We start from the raw sequence: 23,121 nt of genomic DNA, 5'->3' as shown, positions 1-23,121 counted from the left end.
TTAACATTATATTAAGTCGTATTCAATTGGTAGATATTACATTACATTTTGTAAAATTCATAAGGGTTCAGTCAAAATATATAGATGGGTTGGTATGCAGTTATTTGTACTTATTTGGAAATTAGTACAAAACATGAACATTGAACACATAAAAGTTATTGTATCAAATTTAAATTAATGATATTAAAATAAGTTACGTTCTCCCATACACTAATATTGAAATACATAGCTCAAGATACAACTGTACGATTGTGCTTGCATAAGTAAACATAGATTGAAATAAATCAGAATTGAATTGATTTGCATATAATCTATGTACAAAGAGAAATAAATCGATGACAGAATTACGAATACTTAACTCATATGTGGCGGTAAAAAGTCCCAAAGTAAAACGATATCTCCACAAATAGCACGAGTAATTTCATATGCAGCACTAGTATTTTTAAATCTACTTTTAGACCATAACCGCGGAACGGCAACCTTCAACTAGCTACACAGTCGCACTTTCTGCTTCTTCCATAATTTTTATTACACCTTTTCCCACAGCATCTACTTCCTGCCATTTATTAGACTCAGCTTCTGCTATAAAATCTTCTAAATTATTATCTTCTCTTAGGCCATTTTTTTCAATTAATGTTGTGTATGTACACAACGCACAACGCGAACTCCAGTCTTATTAAAATTGTATTCATGACCTATCGATTTACTAAATCCATTGACACCAGATTTTGATGCATGATAGCTTGATAGGTAAGACGTTATTCTAGAGCCGTAAGCAGAAGCCACGTTGAAAATAGTTCCTCCACGTCCACCTCTATCCTTTCTCATACAATCATAAAATTTAAATGACCAATCGATCAATGATAACAAGTTAATGTTTATGGTAGAATTGATTGATTTCTCATCCAGAATACCGGCATTGTTCACTAGTATGTCAATAATTTTATATTTATGTATTATTTCTTCAAAAGTTTCATTCAAGTCTGAAGTAACATCACATTTAATAAAACTGCTTTATTACATCCATGATTTGTAGTGATTGATTCAATTGCTTTTAGTAGTTCTTCATTTTTATCAACTATAATAACTGTTTTTGCACCATGTTCCATGAAATTATCTACCATGCTTAATCCTATGCCGCCGGCACCTCCAGTTATAAGTACAACTTTATTTTTAATAGTAGTCTCCATTTACGCAATAAAGTCGATGTAACAGTTTATAAAAATGTATAAATATGATTATAATATTTTTGTTATTACGCGCATTTATATACTTATCGGGTCCAAAATTATCAGTTGTTTATTTAATTAATCGCTAATTAATTATAGTTTGGCCGCTCAGAGAATGCAGTAGATGGGGATAGTAAAATTTACTTGTATCGTTCCTAACTTCTCAATATAAATTCAGCGTAAACAAAATATACATTAGTTAAATATATTTGGATTTTTTTATTACTCTCCACTATGTATGTACGTACGTACTTATTAATCCTGAATTTGAATACATTTTGATTACGGCGAGTTTTAAAGTTACTTTTACTCAATCAAAATTTATTAATAAGGCAGTTAGAGCGCTATACCCCTTCTGCTACCCGTCAGCGAGGCCTATGAAGATTTGTTTGTGTTAAAAATGTTATTATTAAATAATTTCAAAATTTTTCAAGAAATCCTTAGGTTACATTTTATTTTTAAGTATGTCAAGCTTAACAGCTTAACAGCTTGACATACTTAAAAATAAAATGTAACATCTAGTAACCTAGATAATATTATTTTCTCAAATCTTTAAAAATGGCTAAATAAAAATAAATGTTCATTTAACTAGAGTATTTATTGTTTTCTCAACTCTTCGCATTCGTAGATAACACCAAGTGCTAACAGTAGTGTAGTAATTGCCTGATAATTCTGATAATAAGTAAAAGCTAAAGAGTTCTTTAAGACACGATGGTCCTGTATGTATCCTTTGACATACGTACTTATTTCAGCCTTATAGCCGTATAGGGGCTGCCCTATACGCATGTAAAAGTTATAAAAAATGTGTAAAGCCCTGAGTTAATCTGGTATCATGGCTGTGGTAAGAGAAATACTAACAGGACACGAGCTAACTTAGTTACACATACATGGGTCTCTTCTTAGAGAGAAGAAGTGCTTGAGGTCTCCTCGCCCAATGAGTTATGATACAACTTCCACCTTCGAAACTTTTTTAATAATTGGAAACGAGTCAAACGAGTATATTTTAACAACAAATGTAAAAAAACAATTTAATTTTATAGTATCAAATATAATTATGTTAATAATTACAATTAACGTTACTAAAAACTAACACAAAACTGTAGTATAAAACAGTAGTTATTGAAGTTTATTTGAAGTGTAAAAAGCTACTTAAACCATAACCGCTGGGCGCGATCCTTCTACCAACCAAGCCGTTCCACTTTCTGCTTGCTCAAATATCTCTACAGTACCTCTACCAATAGCGTCTGCATTTTGCCACTCGGTATTTTGTATTTCCGTTATAAAATCTGGCATCGAATCTTCAGCCCACGGCTTAGGGTTCTTGCCCATATTGGTATGTGTCAAACCAGGGCACAGTACTACAACACGTCCGTCTTTTTAAAATGATATTCATTACCCAGAGATTTCGAGAAACCCAAAACGGCAAATTTAGAACCTTGATAGTATGGTATGAAAGGAATTATTCTGTATCCATAAATAGATGAGACATTTATTATGGTGCCACCATTTCCCCCTTTGTCCACTCTCATGTATTCGTAGAATTTCATAGTCCACTCCATTAAAGCTACCACATTAACATCTATGGTTTTCCTGATTGATTTTTCATTTAATACACCGGCATTATTTACAACTACATCAATAGTCTTGTAAGCATTGGTAATCTTTTCAAAGGTAGCATCTAAATCTAGAGCAACATCGCACTTGTAGAAAACTGCTTTGCCATCTCCGTATTTCAAATTCATAGCTTTCGTGGCATCAGTTCCTTGCTGTTCATTGATATCAACAATTATAAGTACTTTAGCGCCTTTTTTCAAAAACTCTTCAACCATTGCAAGCCCTAGGCCCGAGGACCCTCCAGTGACGAGCACAACTTTATTTTTCACTTCATTCGCCATAATGTCAACACTTTTGACTTTAAACTGTGTTTAAACGAGTAACAAGTGTTCAATCTATTATACCAATTAACTAACTAATGCTAAGTTCAGTGACGTTTCTCTTTAAATATATAGTGTTATCTTTCGTATGTTATAATAATATTTGGTATGTTATAATAATATTTATACCTAATAATCGTAGATACATCAACAGAAACTGACTTCTTGACTTCTGATTAATTATTTTTTTAACATAGTTTATCTTATCTAAATATGAAAATACAATTCAAAACATACTTAATTAAAATAAAATATTTGTTTGTACTTTTCATTTAATTCAACGAGTTGTTTGCATATATTTCTATAAGCATTTATTTGACTAACTGCGTTATATCTGCCCTTTTGTGAAATATTTTTAAACAAATTTATTAAGATCAAAGACTTACACGCATAGTCTGAACGTCAATGGTCTGAAACTAGAGCTATCAACAGAAACGACTTATCAGAATAGCGGTGCTATATATTTTGGCTCCGATTCATCACAATAGACAAGTACTTAGATTGTTTATACTAAAACTATTTTATAAGATGTAACTAATCTTTTAAAAAACAATTTTAATTTCCGTTTTACAAGCACTGTGAACATTAAATTTACGGACGTGGTTACCATTCTGAATATTTTGAAAATTAGAACAGACCCGTTTTCTTCATATAAATATTAATTCAATATCTATATATGCGTATGACTATGATATAGAAACATATATACAAATAATATAATTTGAAGAGTTGTTTATTATTATAAAATGTGGCTACTTATGATGATATGGCACATAAGTATACATCATTGTTGCGTACCCAATAATACAAGCATGCACTTACAGATAGTGGTGGTAAGATATGGTGTGACCACACACTCGACGAGTGACGAGGGAAGTGAGCAGGGACAATGTGTGGCCGCGTCACTTGTAATCCCTCTCATTCTGGTACACATCATACCCGAGATCTTTTTTTTTGGATTTTAGCACGATTCCTATCATTATCGTTGTAATTGTGCAATGTGCATACAGCCACGATTTGATAACGTCCAGGATATGGTATTACTTGAAATATAGTAGAGGTTTAAAATTATAAAGATGCATAATTAGAATAAATTATATTGAAATCTAAAATTATTTAAAGTTATAAAATTATAATTATACACTATAATACAAGTAGTGCTAAAGTGTAGTGGTTGAAACTCTCAATTTAGATGTGCAAGTTCCAAAACACAGACACATACACTCCTGATTTTTTTTAATTTGCGTGTTAGAAATAAATTATCACTTGCTTCAAGGGTGAATGAAACATGACGAGGAAACCCTAACAATCATTTAAAAATACTCGTAAGTTTTCAAAAGTTTGTGAAGTCTACTAATTTGCGGTGGACTATGGCCTAAACCCGTCATTCTGAGAGAAGCTTCCTAGCAGTGGGAAAATAACAGGTTGTCAAGGATGACTAATGAAATCGTATTGATTCACCTAGTTTTGAATATGCAACGAAATATTGACAACCAAAACGCAATGACGCGGTGAATAAATAACGATGATATTAACGACGCGCGACGGATCAGTCGGTCGATACTCATTAATATGGTATTGAATAGGAAAACGCGGATGGATGCGGCAATATTATAACCGGTTGATTACTTTATGACATAGGATCAGAATGGAGTTTGTTTTGTGGATTTTGATACATTGCTATAGATTTTAAGGATCCACATAAAACCAACGGTGTTAGTAAGCAGTGTTACTAAAACAACATAGTCTGTCTGTCTGTTTCTACATTATGACTCAAAAAATCTGTAAATTCTGTTTAAAATGTTAATCGTGCCGTGATTTGTGAACAACTTGTTAAAATATCTTAGTAACTTTAAGCGTGATTAAAAAATCATCACCTGATACTATTAACACAAAAGGTAACAAATAAAATTCTAAGGTAAAAAATAAAATTTGTAAGTAATATTTCTATCTGATTCCCGGTCTTATGTATTTGGCAGTTGGTTGCATCTACTTTTGAATAAATACGAATATTGACACCCAAAACGCAATGACGCGGTGAATAAGTAACGATGATATTAACGACACGCGACGGATCAGTCGGTCGATACTCATTAATATGGTATTGAATAGGAAACCGCGGATGGATGCGGCAATATTATAACCGGTTGATTACTTTATGACATATTATTATTTTGTGGATTTTGCTAATTTAGGAACAGCTATAGATTTTAAAGGTCCACACGTTGTTAGCAAGCAATGTTACTAAAGCAACATTGTATGTCTGTCTGTTTCTACCATTATGACTTCCAATAAATGTGTTAATTCGTAGTGAGTAGAGTAGATGAGTGGCCGGTTGATAATGTTAACCGTGTCGTGGTTTGTGAACAACGTGGTGAAATATCTTGGTCACTTTAAGCGTGATTAAAAAAATAACATCCGATGCTATTACAAAAAGTAAAAAATATATATATTATTATCTGATTCCCAGTCTTATGTATTTGGCAGTGCCTTGTTCCACTGCTGGGCATGAGTTAACACCGATGAGGTATAGTAAACAGTTAGTTGCATCTAGTATTGAATTTAAAATTAAATACGAATGTTGACATCCAAAACGCAATGACGCGAATGAATAAATAACGATGATATTAACGACACGCGACGGATCAGTCGAGAGCTCGATACTCATTAATATGGTATTGAACAGGAAACCGCGGATGGATGTGTCAATATTATAACCGGCTGATTACTTTATGACATATGATCAAAATGGAGTTTATTTGGTGGATTTGGGTTTGCAAATTTTAATTACGCTTAGGGGTAGCGCAGGGGTCACCATACCGCTCTAATACGCAATAGGTTCGATTTCATTTTCCGACCAGACAGATTTAAATGATGATCGTTGTGGTTCTAAAATTAAGTGTTTATGTTAACTATGAAAACAAAATAGTTGTAATAGAATTGGCATATTTTTGTTTATTACTATATTTCCGTCGAATACTTGTTTTATATTATTGCATATTATGTATTTTACCATGGATTTCATTATGCTACAATTCACAGCACAACTCCCTACCACAGTCATTTGACTATATGAATTAATATGCCAAAATAAACAATTAAAATCAATCAATCTCTTCCGTATCCTTGAAAAATAATCATCGAAAATTCGTAGCACCCCAAATTTTGACGAACAGAAAGAAAAATCTCAGAAACAGACTTTAAATACGCATTCCTTTATCAATATTTTTTCGGCGTTAGTTATCGGGGGCGGCCCTCGCGTCGCTTGTCACGACTTGCCAGGGTTCGGTCCAAAATTAATGTTACTTTTTATGTCATGGAAGCTGAAAACGACCATTTCGTCCACCTGCACGCCTATGACTGTACAATTAAGGTTTCCTTACGACCATTCAGGATTTTTTCTCATGGCCCTCTGTTTTTTTATTGTTATAAGATATATGATCTGAAACATACCTTTAATGTAACTACGTCTAAAAAAATATCTTTAGTTTTTACATAAAACTATAAGCGTATAGATAAGAACATAAGTAGTTAAATTATCTGAACGTTATTGAAACAATTAAAAAAATTAATCAAACATTTTAATATCATTCGTTTATATAATATTACTGATAATAGCTAAGTGCAAAAAGTTCAAAGTGTTTTCTCGCGTATCAACAGTATTGATAAAGCGTTATGTAATACAAAAAATACTAGACAAATCGTAATAATAGTAGGAGATATTATAATGTTTTCGTAGGCAAAAATTTAAGAGATTAACTATTATGGAGGGCGTTGAGGTACTGACCACCGATTACTTTGTCTTTTTTTGTAATATAAAAAAAGTTTGGAGAATCCAAAAGTGCACGACTCATAATGCTCATTTAATTATGAAATATAAAAAAAAAAAAAAAAAAACTTAAGTCGTTCAAAATTAATTGCCGAAAAAACAGCTGTAGTAGGAAGAAGGTACTGCACAAGCGCCCCTGGTGAAATAAATGTACATAATATCTATAGATATACAGTCTTGTAGTTTTCGTTTTTTATTAATTGCAATTAAACGACACTGAATTAATTAATCATTCGCATTCAGTGACCTACAATCGTCGATTAGAATTAAAAAAAAAAATAACTCAAATGATGGATTTTTTCACAAGTTACAGTGTTTTCAGGTTTCACACATGACGGACAGGAAAATTTTTTGACCTATTTTGGTGTTTTTTTCCAATTCTATTGCAGTAAATCAATTTTTAAAAAATATGGAATTAATCTCCATTAAATTATCTCGACAATAGTATGCAAAATATCTTGATTCCGTGAACTATCAAGGCTATAATAATAAAAATAGCCGCCAAAATGAAGCGAAAAAAATTTTTCGATCGTAAAGCACTCTCTGATGCTTCGCATCATGAGTCGTGCAATAGCAACGAAAATGCACCTTATGCTAAGTACCTACTGCCGTACATAGACATTTTTAATCAACCCTAGATAAGATAAGATTCCTATCTGAGGTCTTGCAACCCCTGATGATTAAGTGGGAACGCCTCGGATATATATAACTCATTAACCACCCTTCAAAGCGGAACTCGACAGAGTTTCCCACTATTTGGCGATCTCACCTAACAAGAAGGCGTAACCAGTTTTGAGAATTGAAATTGTAAGCGTACATAAAGTGTTCCCACGTTTCCGTTCTAAAATGTCCCTAAAATGTTTGAAATATGTATTTATTACGTAAATTACATAGTATTAGTTATTTATACGTACATTTTCTCTAAAAATGTTCTTTATTTGTCAAGAATTTTAACAATAAATAAAATCATCATTTTGTGGCTTCATTCAACTTCAATGCGGTGAAGTATCATTCTAGTTTACTTATCAAAGCTATTAGACAGAAATAATTGTAACGGTGATATCTCCAGAGTCACGCAATATGTCGATCACCCACCCTCAAATCAATTTTCGTGGTCGAAATTTGCAATTGTTCCCCAACTTGGGCCACACGTCGGATCGAGCGGCGTTCCCAGATGTAGTTGATAAATGGCGGTGGCAATCCCGCCAGTAATCTCCGGCGATGCGTCTCACAATTTTTCACCTCTCCCGTAATCTCTGTGACCAACTGCGCGTGCGTCGACTCGGTAATAAACAGATTGCTGCTGCATGATGTATGGTTGCTATCTCTCTAGATAGATAGATTAGTAACTTTACTATTCCTTTCGTTTAGGAACTAAAAGGATTTAAAGCAAATAAGAATGCCCTTCAACAAATGATTAGTGATCGCAGCCATCCTTGGGCATCTTTAATCGACAATAGAAAGAAGTCCTATTTAATTATTTCTGAAGTAGGCGCTCAATATATTTCGTTGGCGTAAATAGCGTGTCTAATATGAGACATACATAAAGTATATAACACGTCAAATAGATAACCTCTCTTCTTTGGGAAGGAGGTTAAAAAGTGATAGCCATACTGCCATAGTCGAACCGTTAGGGTCTTTGTAACATTTACTAAGTAATTATGTTTGTAAGTCTAATGTCTCAGTCTATGTTTGTTCCTTAATTCTCGTATTCTAAATTAAATCACGACTACAAAATCTAGAGAAAGAAAATAAACAATCCACATTATTATCTAATGTAATACTTCCCGCGTAATAAGCTTGAGAATTTTCCTAATCCGGGAGAGGTAACGAAGGGTGCGTGCTTTGACTCCGGGATAGATTGCCGAAAGTCGGCACAAAATAATATCATTTGGTAGTGATACTATTGTTTTTATGCAGGCGTTCTGTAGTATGCGCATAAAATAGATTTTTGAGTCATGAATTTTAATGCATAAAAAAGTAAGTAATAAAAAGTGCAAAACAACTACATAAAATTATCTTTTCTTTAATTGTATTAGTAAATTTATGATAATATATTATTTTGCTACTCGCAAGTGCGCTTACGCATGGACAACAGCGCCATCTATTATTATATCGATGTTCCACTGTAAGCATTGTAAGCAACTAACAGTTGCATACGAAATAAATAAGATCACCGCTACTAGATGGCTCTAGTATACATTATTATTGCAACTAAATGTGCAAATGCTACGCCACATATATATTTGAGCATTTAATAGACAAATAGCAACTACTAATTTCAGGACACCATAAATAATTCAGAACTGGCCAGTGTAATGCTGCACAGAATAATTGCCAATGTTCACAGCCGCTTAGGTCTCCCACTAATTAATCTTTTTAGACCTAGCACTGAGAGTACATTTAATTGCTAGCTTCTGTCCCCGAATTCGGTAAGATTTATACATCTGCACTGTAGTCTTTGAGTACTTCTTTTTAATTAATTTATTACTTATTTAGAGGTTACTCACCTTTCTTTTTGTTTACGAGGGGGAACCTTCAAAAGGTACCCGACGACGTAGGAGCGACGCCGAGCGATATTTTTACCGCACTAAAATCCCCCGGTGGCCGTCCTCAACACTTGGTGGCAAACTCCGGGATCTCCGACGTAACACACAACCGGAGTCCTCCAAGTGCGATGCCCCGATCGTGCACTGCCCTGGGGGAGCTATTTTCGCCTCGTCCCACACCATCTGGTGTTTACGACGGGAAGCGACCACAATTACCCTCGTCCTTCCTTCCTTCCTTGCCGCCTGTAACGCGGGAAGACCCCTTTTAGTCGCCTCTTACGACAGGCAGGGGAAACTGTAGCTCTTTTCTAGTCCCGGGACTACAGAGACAAGAGGCTACTTACCTAAGCCTAAGTAACCTAGGATATAATCCTTAATAGCAGAATCTTAACTAGCTAATCAATTTTCATTTCAAAGCAATACAACAATTATTGTTGTATTTTGATTTATGGGAGCCCTGTGACCGACAAACAGATAGTGGTGACTGGCAATAGCGTTCAATTTGTACCCTCAAAGGAAACAAAGAGGTACGGAACTCTACATTATTATATAACGGTGGTAAGACCCTCTGTAGTTCGACTCAGACGGCACAGACGCCATAATCGCGACACCTATTTCTACCTAATAACAGCAGCGTATATTCTAGTTTGAAGGTTATCTTTATTATTTTATAACATAGGAGTAGCAGACGAGCATGCGGTCCACCTGATGGTAAGTGGTTACTGCCGTCCATGAACATCTGTCATCAACCCCAGATAGGATTAAATATTCCTACCTGAGGTTTGCCACAAATGCGCCGCTACCCTTGATAGTCCTCAATATCCTTGATAGCTGGAACGCCTCGGAAAAGTCGGTCACCCTTACCACACCCTTCAAAACGGAACACAGCAGCGCCTAACACTGCTGTTATTAGGTAGAAATAGGTGTGGCGGTGGTGCCGCCGGAATCGAACCACAAAGGGTTCTACCACCTTCAATCTTATCTCTCCGAAGCATTCCAAATTAGTCCTATGGTGTAGCAGGGCATCTCTGAACGACCTCAGGTGGAAATCTGAGCTTGTCTGGGGTTGATTGCAGATCTCCATTGAGCGCAAGTAGCTACTTAACATCAGGTGGACTGCATATTGGTTTGTTACTTCTATATTACATTTATTTTGTTAAAACTTATGCATCATTTTACTTAAAATTACGTACTATAGGATTTAAACTAATATTCTGGCTTATATTCTGTTGCACTACAGGCAACCAAATGTAAATTAGCTCATTAGCTGCGGTAGTGAGATACGGGCTCGTTGACTGAATTCAATTTATATCTACTCTATAATAATATGTGTAAGCGTCAGTCACATACCTATTATTATTTATCAGACATTTAGATAAAACTGTTGTATTTTGCGTATTGTTTTTAGTTTCAGTTATGATGAGTAATTGTTTTCGATTTATTATATTGTTTTTGTGTCAATTTAATAAACAAGTGTAGATTGTCTCATCACGAATTCGTAACATGTCTTTATTTAGAACTTACCTATTAGTTGACTTACAAATTCAATGCTTTTTCAATAAGCTTTCTAGAAAGAAAGTTTTCGTTTCGACTTTTTGTTTAAGCGGTTAAGTATATTATTTATTAAATTATATAGTACGATTTATGTTTCATGTTTTTAATTATAGAATTGAATGAATAAACAAAAACACACACAAACACTTTCTAGACTCACAGCCCCACACTAGGATTCCCTGTGTCATGGGTGCCATGGACACACACATAGACAAATACACAAACACCCAGACCCAGAAACAGAAATCTAAATTCATCATTTAGATATCTGTCTGGCCGGGGATCGAACCCGGCAACCTCTGCGCGTCAGGCCGGTATGGTAACCGCTCCGCCACCCGGGTCGTCAATGGGAATGGATGTATGGGAATTTAATTCTTAAACAATATTTGATTTTAGAAAACTGTTATTTCATCTGATGTATAGGCAGTGAAAGCTTAGTGAATTAAACTCAAGCTCTTGATTCGGGGGCCCAAAGTTCAAATCGCAGACCTTTAATTTTCGTCTTAAGTGTATAAGAAGTTATCTAATACTTCCAACAATTATGACGGAAAACACTGTCAGAAAACATGTATGCCCAAGAATTCTTAAATAAAGTTCTATAAGTGAAGAGAGTATAAATTCTACCAATTCGTACCTACTTAGCGAGCACAGTGAACTATGCCCTAAACCTTTCTCTCTCTGAGAAAACCCATACCCAGCTGTAGGGCAATAATGGGTTAATGCTAACGCTGGATTTAAAAGCCTTTATTCGCTCATGTGACACCCAAGAGCATTAGGTTATTTTGTGATTAGTAACCACAATTAGTAGATTAAATAAATATACCCTAAATATAATTTTAAATACCTAATGCGCAGATAATTACACAGAATAAAAATAAACATGATGTTACAACGAATTAATAAACGGCAAGCAATATTGAAGATAATATTATATATCAACATATTTACATATTCGCTGCAATATTTAAAAATCATATCTTTTCTCCAGCGATAAAACGACCGATTTCTTTTTATGATGCAATATCTTGTTTACATATTATAAATATTGTAATTTAATATTGACATAAAAACAGTGATATTGTACTGTATTTATTGCAATATATTGCTCTGTATTTTTAAATAACATATTATTACATCAACTTGCACAAAGCTTGCATTCGTTCACTTGCAATACGTATGTATTGAACGTAACATAATTTTATTCCTGATGAAACGATGCGTCATCGCGTCGATTTACTTGTTTTACGGACACAGGTTATTGCACCAGAGGTTTAGATGTTTCAGTAGGTATAACACATTTATAGAAAGACCCTATAGGTCGGGACCCTTCATCATCAACAACCCATTACTGTTCCACTGCTGGGCACGGGTCTCCTCTCATAATGAGAAGGATTAGGCCATAGTCCACCGCACTGACCAAGTGCGTATTGGTAGCCTTCACATACCTTTGATATTTTTTTTATATCTCTCAGGGGTGCAGGTTTCCTCACGATGTTTTCCTTCGCGTGATTATTTCAAGTGATTATTTAATTTCTAATACGCACATAACTTTGAAAAAATCAGAAGCCTGGGATTTGAACCTCGGACCCTTCGATCGAGGGGCCGAGTTTCTTAAAAACTAGGCTATCACTGCTCAAGGTCGGGACCCTTAGCATTTTTTAATATTGTGGTACTAAACGAGCACACAGTGCACTAGATGGTAAGTGGCTACGGCTGCTATAGACTTCTGCAACCAACCTTAAATAAGTTTAGATTCCTACCTGAGATTGGCCATAGATGCGTTACTACATCTCAGGACTAAGTTGGAACGTCTCGAATAAGTAGGTACCCATGCCTCCCTTACTGCACCCTTAAAAGCGGAACATAGCATCGCTTATAACTGCTGTTATTAGGCAGAAATAGGCGGCGTGCCTCCGGGGCTGAAACACTAGTATCCTATAACATTAAAAAACATTGCAAAATAGTACAAATACGAGTACTTTTAATCATTATTTACCTATTCCAAATAAACATCAAAGGAATGTTTGAAGAGCTACACAAGTATACTTAATAGATAAATAAGCAGATGCACGTGTTATTCTAATGAATTGATCACTAATTTGAATAAAAGATGAATAGACTCAACTGTACCTACCTAACTTATTTTTCATGACCATTGTCTATTGTGCTAAGATATGCTTCGTCGTCCTCCCATCTTGATTCCATTGCTGCGCATGGGTCCCCTGTTGGAGTAGGTACGAATGGTTTATTCCAACTTAGTTCATAAGGCTCGTTTCCGTAGGACTCTTATTTTAACTGGTGTTGTGGTGGGTGGCAGTAGCCACTTACAATCAGGAGGCTGCTTGTTTGCTACTTCTATATCATAAAAAAGTATTTGTAATGTGTCGTAGATTGGTATCCTTGAACCACAGTTGATATATAATATCTATATGTAAGTATTGTGTTACATGTATTGCAAACAAATGACTAGACTACCTACGCTTGAATGTTGTTTTGTACCTATTTCCTATGTGTCTTGATTCTTAATATTGAATTATTACCATATCAAAAATATATATTTTTAAACGAAATTGAAATTACCACATCTAACGTAAAACGTAAAAAACCCTTTCTACAATCACAGCCCTTACACTAGGATTCCCTGTATCGTGGTTGCTATGCACACACACAGAGACAAATACACAAACACCCAGACACAAAAACCTAAATTCATAATTTAGATTTGTGTCTGGCCGGAGATCGAACCCGGGCCGGGTTCGGTCTGCGCGTCAGACCAGTATGGTGACCACTCCGCCAAACAGGTCGTTAAAGTCAAAAGGCTTCTGAAATCAATGCTCAATACAATTGGGGTCCTGAGTCCGGGCGATCTCTACCTTACAACACCCTTCCATTTTAGTTTTATATTCAGTTCCAATAATCTTTATTAATAATTAAACTATCGAATTGAATATCGAAATTTGACAATTCTTAGTACGTAGATATTGTCGATCAATCGATTATGAGAAACGGACGTTCTTGTAGTTTTTGGAAGTATCAGGTAAATAAAATTATTCTTGTAATCTGACTGACGATCATTCCATACTTCTATTTCTACCTATATTAAAGAAACAAGATGGTTGTATCAAGACAATCTCAGTTAGGACTCAAAATCTGACATGGCTCAAATATAAGTTTATGGCTAACAATAACAATTTACCATCAGGCCATTATCATGGTGTAACTCTACCTACTAATATAATATTAAAAATGGGGTAAGCTTAAGTCAATGGTGTAACTAGAGCAACCCCTCATCAGATATTTTTTTTACTTATTTTTTTCTTTATAACAATACTGTACTAACTAATGTTTCTAATAGCTATTGTTCCCACAATTGATACTTAACTCGTAACTATGTATAACATGAATTGCGTATACTATACTCTACTACATAAATTACTGTCAATCTTATCTAAAGTGGTAAACAAAATAAAAAATTGTGTTTATCTCCCATATATACCTCCGTGCAGCCTTCGGAGACACAGTAGTGAATTACCTTCGGTAGTGATAGCACGTTGCTTGACATAATTTGTTTTTATTTTGTTACAAAAAATAATAATTAAGCTCCCTTGTACGTGGATGTTTTGAAAAAAAAACAGTGAGTTGAATTTTTTTTTTAAATTATTGTTTCATTTTAATTTCGTACCTACCAATATTTTATAACGTAATTTTTATATTAAACATTTTATTTTAGGGCAAGTATTTTTGTCAGGGGAAATACTTATTTTATTAGCATTTGTTTTTTTGAAAATTCATGACATTTCTAACTTAGCATTTAGCATTTTAGGAAGCTTTCTAAATGAAAAGCTTTTTTTGAAAACTAAATATTTTTTTATAAAATTTTTAGCCAAACATCGGTCAACCCAAAAATAACATACCAAATTCTCAAAACAAACGTTACGCGCTTCAAAACTAAACTTTAAACAATCGCAATAGGTTTCAATGTTGATTGCCAAATATTTTTAGTGTATACAAAAAACTCTGCTATTGAAAAACATACTTTACGAGACTGCAGAAACGTGTATATTTGATTGAAAGTAAAATCGTTATGCAAGGCCGTGATGCTCCTAAGGTACCTGTTTCATAGGCCAAAGCAAACCTAACTCATGAAAATATAATTAACTAGCTGGCCCGGCAAACTTTGTACCGCCTCAAAATCTATTTATCAAATATATTTCATATATATATATATATAATATAGTAACATATTACTCGTGGATAATGTAGCTTTCGAATGGTGAAATAATTTTTAAAATCGGTCCAGTAGTTTTTGAGCCTATTCATTACAATCAAACAAACAAACAAAGTTTTCCTCTTTATAATATTAGTATAGACAACGAATTATTTGCAATTATATCAGCGGTAATATTTCTATTCTGATTTCAATTGTGTGTTTACGAAAAATTACACGTGCAATTTATATTCATAATAACTTTTTATATTTGTATTATATGTTTCATAGTATTTATGTTATTAATAACACTTCAATTAATTTGAACATTGTAACCTCATACTATACAAAAGGCGAGTAAGTATTAATTAAGCCAAAATTTTATGGTCTAGACTCTAGACCGGATATAGTGTCAAAAAATTTATAATGTTTATACTACCTTGACTCTCGAACGCCACCGCCACAACTATTTCTGCCTTATAACAGCAGTGTTAGGCGCTGCTGTGTTCCGTTTTGAAGGACGTGGTAAGGGAGACACTTTTCCGAGGCGTTCCAGCTTAGTCCTAAGGGGTAGCAACGCATCTGTGGCCGACCTCAGGTAGGAATATCTAATCCTATATGGGGTTGATTACACATGTCCATGGGCGGCAGTAACCACTTACCATCAGGTGGACTACATGCTCTTCTGCTACTCCTAAATTATTAAAAAAAATATTTAAAAAATACGTGTGGCACTCGGAGACTGCCGCGGTAAAGCTATTGCATAGCATTTTTTATGCTATGAAAACGCTCAGAAGGAATTCCAGAACTACAATATATTCTTCCATAATCATCAACATTTACATTAATACATCTTTATCCACTATTTTATCATATCTCCATTATATAAGACATTGCAAATATCAGCTGACATTTCATAACTCCAAGCAAGACTGAACATTCTAAAATATAAAATAGAAAAGTATTTAATAAGTGACATAAAGTATTAACAACCAGCAATATAAATGGATCAATGCGATGTGCCTGTGACATTTGGCCGAATGTTACAGGTACATCGCATTTTTCATTAATAAATGCACTTTGTTTATTCATATTTAAAACACTTTGTACACAAATTATTTGTACCATAAATCATAATGGCGTTTTGATTTTGTGCTGTCAAGTCTGTCAGTTGTAATTGTACGTTTAAAAATAACAAACACTCTTTCACGTTATTTTATCAATCCAGAATTCAACATAGCTTATGTTGATAAAACATATTATTTTGATAATATGGTAATATAATTTTGAATTTTATAATGGGAATATAAAATATACTTCACGCAATTTTAAGATTTCTGCACGGATTATAAAAAAAATGTGTATTACTGCCATCTGTGTTCAAGTTGACGAATTAAGGTTATCAAATAAAATAATAAGGAATGTAAAATAATACTTTATTCAATTATATCCATATTTTTCTATTGACAGTCAACAACTCGGTTGCCTGGAGACTTGATAGTTGGATATCAAGTCTCCAGGCAACCGAGTTGTTGAAAGGTGTTACTTATTTTCGTTACGGAATTTCTCGATTCAGTCGCCGCGCTCAAAGCCCGCGATAAAAGCTATGCAATAGCTTAAAAAAACTTGGATCCTCGAACGTTGCTTTGGACACAGAAAACGTGTACCCAGACCCAAAATATAAATCTAAATTACTCACTTATATATCCTGCCTGGCCGGTAATAGAACTTAGAACTCAATACATAACTCAGGCTGATGTGTCATGCTGGTTGTCAAACCTCCAGTAACTACTTTGTTAGCGCTAGGAAGTTCGCTTATAGCTTACCATCTCATGGTCGAAAGCAAGTAACATACTGCGTAACATAACCAGTCTGACCACAAATCACAAATTGGGTGGCGGTGGTATTCAATCGGTTTTTATATGTGGTAAGATATGCGTGCACATGAGGCCTTAGACGTCAGTATATTGTTTGTATTCCGAAAACTTTAGTTTAGTAGGTATATAAGGATTTTTTTTCTGATCTGTTTGCAACCCATATTGTTTCCTTTGCTATATGTCTCTCCCACTTTTTTATTTTCTTTAAGATTTGTATTTGAGAATCGATCTCAGTGTTTTTCAATGTGGCGGTAAAGAACCTAGAGAAAAAGATGATTTATTTGCGGGTAAGGTTACGGTGCTGACTTTTTATTACTTTAAACTGCGCTACCTACGTACACTACACCGATTATCTCATTCTTACGGTAACTGTCTAGTCTGAAATTACGTGGTATAAAAAATCTGGGTAACATTAAAATAGTTAATTCATAAAGTGGACGCTAAACGAAATAAGTTTGAGAACCTCTGGCGTAATTGGACCGTGCAAGCTTTAGCAAGGAAGTGTAAACTTCCATCATAGCCAAGCATAATATAACACAAATGTTAAGTCTAATCTTCAACTTCCCTAATTGACACTCAATCCTACTGTAAAGCAGTTTCAAAGTTGTGAAGTTTGCAGGCGATTCATCGAAGATGTCTAGTGTAGTACAAGTACGGCACCGACACGACTTTGACAAGTTAGCGAGCCAGCTGCTGCACAAGATTCATGATATAGCTTGTTATTTAGAAGAAAATTTACAGAAAGAATTGTTGACTGCCTTTACTGCGCTTTCCACACCTCCCCTTTCCATTTTTTTTAAATCATCAGTGACATATCTTTACAGTAACAATTATATTATTGCTGTAAAGCTCATTTCCATCAGTGTTCTGGTTAAGATTTTGTCAAAATCATTCAAACCATCTAAAGAACTTTAAAGGCAGAACTTTTGAAGGTGGTAGAACCCTTTGTGGTTCGACTCCGGCGGCACCACCGCCACACCTATTTCAACCTAATAACAGCAGTGTTAAGCGCTGCTGTGTTCCGGTTTGAAGGGTGTGGTAAGGGAGACAGACTTTTCCGAGGCGTTCCAGCTTAGTCCTCAGGGGTAGCGGCGCATCTGTGGCCGACCTCAGGTAGGAATATCTAATCCTATCTGGGGTTGATTACAGATGTCCATGGGCGGCAGTAGCCACTTACCATCAGGTGGACTGCATGCTCGTCTGCTACTCTTATATTATAAAAAAAAAAAAAAAAAAAAGACACTACCAAAGAAATACAGACTGTTCTATTATACTTTGATATCTTGTAATAATATCATTCCATTTCTTCTAAATATCTACCATTTACGCGGCGGCTACGGCATCAAATCTAGAATTTCAGCAGCCATACATCAGAAAGAAGTTCTGCATCAAGATGCATCTACTGCGGTCACTATTGCGCAGAGTTGATCGAGATGACTATTACAAAACCCTTTTTAGATACAGATTGATCATGCCAGAGCAGTAGCGCCTAGTTGGTCTATGGGAATTGCTTTCAAATAAATGTAATTTGAATTTGAAAACCATTATATGCTACGAATAACGTTCGTAAAATCCGTAGAAGATATAACAATTTATATTTTATTATTATTTGCACACAAATTAGTTAAACACGGATTTGGTCAATGGTCCTTATCATAGTTGATTACAATAACATGTTGCTTTTTCGTAATTTAGGTGTCTTCCGTATTTGCGAGGTATTATGACTACAATTTAATGTATTTTAATTGTTTATTTTACTGGTCTGTGTTCTGGTGTGGTTCTTTGATGCTTTCTACTCAAAGACATAAACAACAACTCCCTATATCTTCGTTAGAGTTGGTACCTCCAGAATTGAACCACAGATTAATCTATCATTTTATGATTAAATTACAGTATTTTTGCATTATCATCATCATCATCATTATGGTCAATATCATAACTAGTCTAGTGCAAATCACCATCTAGCATATAGAGTGTTGCGTGTTTAACCTTAAATCGGCTGGCTTGTCCAGGGTCCTTTATGAGTTTGTTTTTGCATATGTCCGTTTCAATCATCCTAATTGAATTGTATGGCATAACTAAATAAAAATACTATCACTATGACCAAAAGCAACAAGCCTGTCAAACAAATACAAGAGTTTCGCCTGTCAGTTCAAACATAGCGAAACATTGCGGCCGTGGATTGATCCGACAAAGGCGCTCTGTAGTCGACAACACACGACGCACGCTCTATGTTGTCTCTACATCAGACACGGTACAAACAGGGACTCTACCAACGAAAATGTTTGCCACGAAACGCTATAGTCTTTAACATTACTGTTCTGAAATTCAGAATTAGGTACTACTTCGCTCTATGTTGTCTCTACTATTTTGTCTCTACATAAGAAACGATACAATAAGACTCTAATGTAAATGTTTACCACAAATAGTCTCTAACATTACTGATCTGATATTCTAAATTATATCTACTTCAGCTTATTTCAGAAATGAAAGATTTTTTTATATTTCTTACTGTAGCGACGAATGCGAGTTCGAAACTGATTTAAATAATATTTGCGAGTTTGTTTTCACAAAGTCTAATATGTAATGGCGTGCTCAATTTTGCAGTTTTAAAATTATAAAACTTTGCCATCAAAAATCCCATGTTGAAATTACTACTTCAGCTGAAACTCCGTAAACTAAAATATGAATTCTACTGTACCATTTCGTTTGGAATAAAGTAGTCAGATGTAGAGAAATTAGACTGTAATATATTTTAAAATCTATAACAAGTCTAAATTTTTATTATAATCTTGTATTATATTATTAGTAACTTCATTATCTTATATATAAAATTCTCGTGTCACAATGTTAGTTACCGTACTCCTCCGAAACGGATTTACCGATTTTCACCAAATTTAATATGCATATTCAGTAGGTCTGAGAATCTTTTATTTATATGGCAACACAAGTCAAGTTTACCGGGTCAGCTAGTATAAATAAATTGAAGAATAGACCCGTACCAGGGTCATAACCAATAATACTAAAAAATAATCGTAATATCGGTATGTTTATCTGCATACTGCTTTAACTTAATTATTAAGTACCGTATTTAAAATAAATTACTTTTGTATCTTATTTTCCTTTTTACTATTTTGAAGCTTTATCATTTAAACACATATGCATTACTTTGTGTACTTGTTATGTATAATTGTCATTGTTTGTTTTTGTTTTTTTTTAATATTTTATCTTTCACATTTGTACGTACTATATGTGTTACAATTAATGCTATAAACGCGTTTTCTTTCTTAACAATTTCCATCAAAATATGGTAGCCTTAAAGCAAAATCTACCAACTGGTTACATAAAGTAGTTACGTTATTGCTAAAGATGCAAGACGCCTCGTAAAGTAATAAAGTCAATTATCATTCACAACCTGCGTACAATTGATATCACCTTAGACCACTTAGCCACTTGAGGTATGAATACTGATTGCCATTTACGGACATACCACTTCATGCCTAATCGTAAAGATAAAAGTACCTATAATTGCATAAGCAAACATAAAATTCCCGATACTCGCGAATGATTCTTAAATAAAGCTTCAATTAAAAAAATAATGCACATAATAATAGTAATAGTGTTAAATTTATTGAACCGAGATTAAATGATGAGGCTTTTTTATTATGTAAAAGTAGCGGAAGCGCATGCAGTCAACTGATAAGTGGCTACTGCCGCCCATGAACATCTTTAATCAACCCCAGACAATATTAATATCCTACATGAAGTCGGCCACAGATGCGCCGTTTCTCATGAGGACTAAGGTGGAATGCTCCGAAAACCTATGCCTCCCTTATCACACCCTTCAAACCAGACCACAGCAGCTGTTATGAGGCAGAAATAGGTGTGGCGGTGCGGCCGCTGGACTCGAGCCACAGAGAGTTCTGTCACCTCCAACGTTATTGACTATGACCCCCAAAACCTTCTCAGTCAAAGGAGATCTGTGCCCGGCAGTGGTATAGAATTTTATTAATGAATTTACCTTGTCCCCAGATCATGATATTCCTAATATGGACTGTGGTGCTCGTCGCAGCGTTGACTCTGTACCTTCGTCAGATTTACACCAAATTCAGCAGAAATGGAGTGAAGACACTCAGGCCCCTCCCAATTGCTGGCAACATGTTGGGAATACTGACGAGACGCACCCACTTCGTGGATGATGTCCTGGAACTGTATACTAGCTTCCCGGAAGAAAGGTAGGATTCAGATTACTTATTCGATATTATAAGTATATGATATTCGCAACGACGCGACGTATTGATAAATAGTCTTTTATATTGAAGCTTAGCTCCTCGATGTACTATGTACGATGTACATGTCCCATTGTATCTTTTACCCTAATTTTATTCTAATGATTAGCCTAATATTATATAAGTCTAATTCTTGTAAAATAGTCTATTTCTTTTTCAAATACTCATAATAAAATCGTAGAGCCTTTGTATTATGAGTATTTTAACATCGAATTACAACCAAGTCTGATGTACAGAATGCTAAAACAAAATTATATTTTCAGTATAATTATTAACTAAATACAGTTAAGTCAAATGAATCACTGAATACATTTTATTATAACAATGGCTTTGATAAGCAATCATAATGTTGTTTCTACAAATATAATAATTACAAATATGCCTAAGTAGACAGTTTATGTGACGTAGTAGTCAAGGGTAGCAACTAATTAGCTTAAACTTGTATTTACCTAAACGTGGTACAATCCTTAGCAATCCAATTTATTTCCTTTATTATTCAATTTTACTAAATACATGAAATTTAAAGTAAAAAGGTAATTAATTAAACTATGGACCAACAAAAAAAAACTTATTTGCAAAATTTACAAAAAATAATAATTAAAATAATCCGTCTAAAATTTTCGTATGGGGCATGGTTCCCAAAACGCTGCGGCGTTGCCTTGCTGCATGGCCAGACCTAATCTTCGTGCATCTTAATCCGAATTCCCTCTCTAATCTTGTCTTTTACTTGGCTTTTCTATTACTATATTTTAACAGGAGAAATAAACACTGCTGTGTTCTAGCTTAAATGTTTACTTATATTAAATAAAATAGCGTTTTTCCTACAGATTTGTTGGACGATATGAGCTGCTGAACCCGATGCTGGTCGTTCGAGACATGGACTTGATAAAGAAGGTCACGATTAAAGACTTCGAGCACTTCCTGGACCATCGTGGGATCGTTGATGAGCAGAACGAACCGATCTTCGCGAGGAACCTCTTCTCATTGAGAGGTACTCATTTAACAATATTTTTAAGACTTCTTTCGTATATACAGGGTGTTTAATTTTTAAATTAGTTATTTATTAAAAATCTAGATTATATGATTCATTTATCCGAAGGTGACACACACAAGTATTATATATACAAATACACATTATATTAAAGCTGGGAGTAGTCTACGTAAGATCCCCGTAGATACACAAATTAATAGTAATTTTACGGAGACTTTCGCATATTTAATTTTTTAAAGTAAAAAGCACACTATACATTTTATCACTCTTGTGCATATATACCCCTTCCTCTAAAGTGTGAAGTCCCTTTACAGTCCATCAAAGTCGTTTCGCGTGTTCATTTTGTTGCGTGGCTAAATAAACTGGACTTGCAGATCACACACATTCATCCATAACAAAATGGTCGAAATATTGCAAAATAGAGCGTACAAAGTCACTACAAAGGGGTGCGGCGCCAAATAAAACGGTGGTTTGCATGCAATAAAATGTACCAACAAAAGCGCAGGAAAATAAAGTAACGGCGCTACGGCCTGTGTAGTGTGTACTATGGTTCACCGCATCTTGACATGCAAGTCAACATGCGGTGAACTCAATTTTTAGAGTCCCCTCTTAAACGAAAGCTACAGGACAATTAAACATACTGTAACAATTAACATTACATG

The 23,121-nt window shown here is 34.5% G+C and overlaps 1 protein-coding gene and 1 pseudogene across 1 annotated transcript in view; one reads left to right on the top strand and one right to left on the bottom strand.

The window, feature by feature from the left end:
- Positions 1-1,837: 1,837 nt before the first annotated feature.
- On the bottom strand, positions 1,838-3,200 carry LOC140743974 (15-hydroxyprostaglandin dehydrogenase [NAD(+)]-like; annotated as a pseudogene).
- Positions 3,201-14,584: 11,384 nt separating this feature from the next.
- LOC140744059 (uncharacterized) overlaps positions 14,585-23,121 on the top strand; it is a 49,875-nt gene continuing 41,338 nt past the window's right edge. Inside the window, exons 1-3 of the mRNA XM_073075513.1 lie at positions 14,585-14,729; positions 21,212-21,414; positions 22,296-22,459. Of these exons, the coding sequence (XP_072931614.1) occupies positions 21,215-21,414; positions 22,296-22,459 (364 nt within the window). The 5' untranslated portion in view covers positions 14,585-14,729; positions 21,212-21,214. The remainder of the gene's footprint in view (positions 14,730-21,211; positions 21,415-22,295; positions 22,460-23,121) is intronic.

This window comes from Epargyreus clarus, unplaced genomic scaffold (genome assembly GCF_041222505.1).
Source record: "Epargyreus clarus isolate Ecla_fem2 unplaced genomic scaffold, WU_Ecla_fem_2.2 ptg000008l, whole genome shotgun sequence".
Lineage (NCBI taxonomy): Eukaryota > Metazoa > Arthropoda > Insecta > Lepidoptera > Hesperiidae > Epargyreus > Epargyreus clarus.
The sequence above is the reverse complement of the archived record's forward strand: the minus strand, read 5'-3'. Positions and strand labels throughout refer to the sequence as shown.